This window comes from Limulus polyphemus, unplaced genomic scaffold (assembly GCF_000517525.1).
Source record: "Limulus polyphemus unplaced genomic scaffold, Limulus_polyphemus-2.1.2 Scaffold1030, whole genome shotgun sequence".
Lineage (NCBI taxonomy): Eukaryota > Metazoa > Arthropoda > Merostomata > Xiphosura > Limulidae > Limulus > Limulus polyphemus.
Genome location: NW_013666640.1, coordinates 295317 through 301544, shown reverse-complemented (window position 1 = coordinate 301544; position 6228 = coordinate 295317). Strand labels below are relative to the sequence as shown.

The window sequence follows — 6228 nt, the reverse complement described above, 5'->3', positions numbered from 1 at the left end:
ATTGGGATGTACGTGACTTTCATTATTTTTATATAGTAGCTTAAGTCATGCTGCATCGTATATCTGTTTATATTAATCATTATATTGAAAAATTAACTCAAAATAGATATATTTTTAGGAAAGTTGATCGACGATTGTTAGGGTTAAAAGCTATCGAATGGAGAGTGCAAAGTCTTTACATGAATTAGACTTAGGACTTTGAACTGAAAGAGTTTGTGATCTTTTATATTCTTTTGAATTTAAATTTGTAGTTTTAAGTTCAATAATTTAGCATAATTTTATATTCAGTTCATAATAATAATAATAATAATAATATGATTCAGTATTTAGAATGATAAACTTGTGTGATTTGTACGTAATACTACTAGTACCAGTATCACATAAGAATTTTATATTTTTCCTTCTTACAATCTTTGCTTTGTAGTAAGACCCACACTTCTGTTATTGCTTTAGAATTAAAACAGCCTAATTTATATGTATAAAGTTTATTCTGATATTTTGCAAATGATTTAAAACTCAGTGTACTAGTGACAACAATAAAACCCATATATGTTGGTTGTGAAACAGGCTAAATACATTAATCTCAATAATACAGGGAGCTATGACATTTTCACAGTTGGGGTATCAATACACTGAAAAGCTAAAGTTTTGAATTCCAACATAAATCTTACCTATAATGAGAGGAATGTGACCAGGATTAATCTTTTAAGTGTTGTAAAGTAATTTTCTTTGTAATTTATGGAGTCTGTATCGTTTGGTAATCTCTTCTATCAGGATGTATCAAGTAACAAGGGGTCAGGCTCAGGCGGTGTTTATTGAAACCACCTGTACTATAAACTGTTACATACATTTGCTAGTAGTGGCAATTAGTTTTGTCTCTATAGTGAAACAACATACATGAACATATGTTGAAATAAACTTGTTTGAAAGTTCAAAGAAATGATATTCAAGTACCGAAAAGCTTTCTTACTATCATATCTACAGTAATGTTCAAATGCGCCCGTGCTGGGCTGAACAAGAGTGACCCCTAACAGGGGTGAGATATTTTATGGAAAACGTACAGAGTTCACGCTGCTAACCCCACGGTTTATTCGACACAGTAAACAAAAGTACGGCTGCAATGAAACATAAACTTGAAATAAAAATATATTTATGAAACAAAATTAAAATGTTTTTATGTACATATATAAAAATGAAATCCTAGTTAAAAATAAAAATACTTATTTATTGTTTAGGTTTATTTACAAATATTATTTTTGGGTCTTGTATATTACTTGAAACCATAAGGAGAGTACGTGATTATTAAAAAAAATTAAAGATAGACAGAATTTTCATTTTATGGACAGTAAAAAGTTTTTAGGGATTTTAAAATAATGTACTAAAACATAAAAAGTAGTAAGTTCAAGTCTGGAACAAATATAAATATCGTAATAATTTCTTACAAATACCATTTCCTAATGTAATCTTCCAAGATATTAAAGATCATAATGCAAAAAAACTAAATTTATCGAAAGTAACAGGCTTTATGTTTCTCAAAATACATGCATTTATAAAGTTTTTATGAAGTTTCAAACAATTTCATCCACTAGTTTTATTATTGGAATGAAATATAGCAAGACTTGCATTGCCTACTAAGAAAGTTAGTAGCTGGTAGTAATTGGGTTCGGTTAAGAGTAGTTTGTATGATGTAGGATTATTTTGTCATAATTAAAACTGTTGAAGTACACCAAGTGACTCCTATTAGAAGGTGGTGTGTGAGTTGTAACTGATGCAGGAATCAGGTGACTATAACTTAAGGTAATGAATAGAGGTTATTTTGTTACTGTTAGAACTGTAAAAGGTACAGTAGTGGTATGTGATTGGTAACCGGTGGAGGAATTTAGTTGACTATGAATAATGATCAAAAATGCTTGGGTCCAGACTACCAGTGACAGATAGTTTTCGAGTCCAGACTACCAGTGACGGATAGCTTTTGAGTCCTTATTACCGGTGATATATTGCTACTGGCTGTCAGTGGGTAGCACTACATGTGACTAGCAGAGGTTTCTGTAGTTGAATAAGATGGAGCTTTACTACATATTACTACAGTTGAACAAAATGGGGCTTGACATCATAATGTTGCAAGAGAACAACTTTATTTTTCCCAGGATACATAGCTTTCAACGTTGGTCATGGTGATATTGTTCAGCAGATTGTCAAGAAGTGCAAAACCAGTATCACTTGCAGTTGCTGCTCTGTAATTCCCTTTTCAGTCACCTGTTATGAAAATAACTAACATATAATGCTGTTGGTGGCAAATATTGACATACTAATATGATCTTCCAGTGCCATATGTCATTACAAAAAAATCTACATATTTAGTATTTATATTGTACTTTTGAAATGGTCTTTGTCATTATTGATATTTGTGTAAATATTATTCAACATACAACATTATGTCCAATAATTTATTATATCTAGAATATTTCATCTCTTGTCTTTACAGAACTTGTTATTTTTATAATCAAACACAAGATAAAATTGTAAAAGATAAGTAAACTATTTTGAATTACTTTAGATTTTATTTTATCTAGATGAAGTTGACTCTCTGTTGAGTGAAAGAAAGGAAAATGAACATGAAGCAAGTCGTCGACTGAAGACAGAATTCTTTGTTGAATTTGATGGGGTATATCTGATTGATTGATTTTTTGTGTGTGTGTGTGAAATAAAAATAAATTAAAAGTGAATCATATGTAGAGCAGTATAAAAAAAATGTTGATTTTTAAAAACCCTGTAATACAATACTGATATGTTGGTTAAAATGTTATCTTGTCAACAGAGTTGCATTGTTTGCCACCACCATCAAATGAATATTGGAGCTTCTTTTTGTTTTTGTAATGATCAACTTGGGGGTGGGTGTAACTGTAGAAAAAATGTTATTTTTTTATATAAATGTTTATTTCATATTTACATAAGGAGTATTTTATTTAAAAACTGATTTTTTTAAATGTTAACTGGTGTATTCTGGTCCTGCTATTAAATGTTTTTCAATTTATGAATTTAATAGCTCTGGAGACCTATTAGTTATTGACAATACTGAAGTGATACATTGTATATGATGATTTTTTTTTCCCTTATCACATGATGGGTGTATTATTTCTGAAACAAAGGCAAAGAATACATTTTTTACTGATGTCAGAGCCCGAATTTATACTTTCTTTTCCTCATAGTAAAAACTCTAGTTCCATTTAATGAATAAATGTCTCATGCTTATATGAATAAATAATTTTACATGATTAGAGTTTATTTTCATATCACACCATAATGTTGATATGTTTTGTAATTGTAGTTTGTTTTTTAATAGTAGCAGGCATATATTTATTTCTAACATATACGTGTATATATAAAGCGGAAGTGTCATGTACGTGTCTTTGTGTTCGGTTTTCACGTCTTAGGGGGATTGGTACTTGAATCAGAACCCCCCTATCCTACCCCCAACCCCCAGGTTCCTTCTGGTGTCTTCACTTTGTGTCTTCCTTTTAAACGTATAGTTTTGACCATTCTTAACCAAAGTTGACATGTACTCTTAGAACCCCCCATTCAGATGTCATCCCCTCTGCAGATCCCTATGTGTTCCTCATGCTATATCCTACTTTGAAGCATCCTGGGGAGTGGCACCCGAGGGAGTGACAAGGGGAGTCAGTGTTTTGGTTTGGCCCTCCCTATGAACTGAACAGGTATGTCAGCTAGTAACATATATTATTCTATGTATATACGTATGATACATCTAAAAATTTTTAGTAGACCTGTAGTTGAATGTTATAAAGTTACTTACAAAACATCATGCCTCTTAACATTTGTAGTTGTTGTCTGACACTGAAGAAAGAATTCTAGTTATGGGTGCTACCAACCGACCACAAGAGTTGGATGATGCTGCTCTAAGGTGAGTACTGTACATGATACAGATCACAAATTCCCCCATAAGTCTGAGTTTTTTGTTAGGATATAGAAAATGCTATGTTTTCAAAATGAATGTCTTTAGCCTGCACCTTTCTGTTTGGTTGGTAATGTTCTTAGTCACTGCTATTTTTGCACAGAGAAAAGTACACTCATAATATACAGTCATTAAAATGAATTTCCAGTATGAGCTTGTTTGCAATAGGAATAACAGCAACAGAATGTTATTATGCCCCATTGAGAAGCTTTTGCAGAGCAGGGCATATTGGTTTGCCTTAGTCCTTCTGTCCTAACCTTACGGAAAGGATTTTTACCAAACTTATACAATAGGTACTATATACAAAACTCTAGATCTATTTAACTCTTGGAAGTCATCGGTCAAAGGTCAGAATGTTACTGGTGCCTAGTAAAACTTCTACAACCTTTTGGACATAATTCAGTACAGAATGAATGGATTTTGACCAAACTTATGCAACAGGTACTATAAAGTTCATGACCTGCAGACATAGGTGGTTTCATAAACAGTTTGCACTTGTTATACCAGGTCTTATTTTCTTCTTACTTTAGTTAACCCATTAACTGTGGCAGGAGCAGCTCAGTTGCCGTTTTCTGACTCGCAGATAAAACTGAGTTTCCATCAATCACAAAAAAACGGTAATTTTCGTCATTCACATAGAGTTATAGTTATGTATGTGCGACTGACGGATATCTCCGTCATCCGCAGTTAATGGGTTAAAAATTATGTCATCAAATATCTGATTTAATAATTGTTTCCTGTGTTTATTTATAATTACCATATTTCTCTCATTAGCTATCTCTGTCGGTCACTTGGTATAGAGACACATCATATCGTGCAATATTATTTAATTATAATATTGCTGTGTTTTTGATCCAATATGGAGATTACTAAATTTAGTTAAATAGTCTGAACAAATTTCCTTACATTATATTGATATAACTTTTATAGAAGCTTCTTTATTAAATTACATCTTTGTTTGACATGTTTGCTTTGTAAAGCTTTTCAGTATTGTTTTGGTGCACTTTGCTAGAAGAATCATATTATAATTTACTGTAAGCATTGCATATTTTTGAGCAATACAGTATAATCAGAGGTGAGATTTTCTACTTCATTAAACAGTTTGTTTGAGTATAATGCTGTTACTTAGTGTAATTTATAGTGTATAGCAAGATAACTCTTTAATTAAGAGTAATATATTAAAATTGTGTGATTTGTGTTTGAGTTATTCAAGATAGGCTAATGGAAAGTATGTAACTTTAAATTTTTTTGCCTGTTTATTTGAAGAACTGATATTGTAAGCATTGAAAATGTTAAAATTATTTTTAAAGAATATGAAAGTACTTAAGTTTAATTTTACTTTTTATTTTGTGTTTGGCTTGGTACTAAATTTAAAAGGATTAAAGTCTTTATATATTTAATACTTCTAACTTTCAATATTTGGCAGTCTTTTAGTTCATAAGTCTTTCACATACAAAAAATCATATTTTTTTTAGTGAATTATTTTTAGTACAGTAAAATAAAGAATTGTCCATTAACATATTGAATATTTGTTTTGAATAGTCCATGTGCAAAGTAATTTTCATGTTAAAATTAAAAATACTTTTCCTCATCTCAAAAATCTCAAATTTCGTTTGTGTAATCCGAAAACCACCTAAATGTATTTCAAAGTTTTTTTTCCAGTAAAACTTTATAGTTTATGTTATTTTCGCTACCCTATGTCAAAATAGGATAAGTTGATTCGTTCGACTTCATAATCACCAAAAAAAAATTGAAATAAACCTAAATTACCCTTTTTTTTTTCTGGAATGACTTCAAATTCTAAAATGAAACTACATTCGTTTATCCTACGTAGCTCTAAGTTTGAAACAGAAAAGATCTATTTATAATTAAATTTTATTGTTTTATTTCCCTTTGAACTGTGTCTAATTACTATCCACGCCATTATAAGTTGTGAATTACTCGGTGAACATGCAGCTCACCTTACGCTATTGAATTACGTTACCCATAAGCTGCTCCCGTGCGTGCCTCGTGAACCATTTTAATTATATTATTATTATTATAACTTATTTTACCTAATCTAGTCTTAAATAACTTAAAAAGATCCATATTTTTAGGTTTTAGTTACTTTTATAATAATAAATAAAGAATAAGTGTGAAAAACAAGAAATAAAGTACTTACCCAATCTTGTTTTTCTTGTTATCGGGTTTACGACAAGAGTTAACTCTAATTTTATATACTATAGGTAGTAATGCACTTAATAATTTTATTTAAT

The 6228-nt window shown here is 30.5% G+C and overlaps 1 protein-coding gene across 2 annotated transcripts in view; it reads left to right on the top strand.

Moving 5' to 3' along the window:
• The window catches only part of LOC106461778 (spastin-like), a 76468-nt gene that overhangs the window by 50386 nt on the left and 19854 nt on the right, over window positions 1-6228 (top strand). For both annotated transcript variants that reach the window (XM_022388834.1, XM_022388833.1), the window contains 2 exons: window positions 2574-2665; window positions 3843-3922. In XM_022388834.1, coding sequence (XP_022244542.1) covers window positions 2574-2665; window positions 3843-3922 — 172 coding nt within the window. The remainder of the gene's footprint in view (window positions 1-2573; window positions 2666-3842; window positions 3923-6228) is intronic.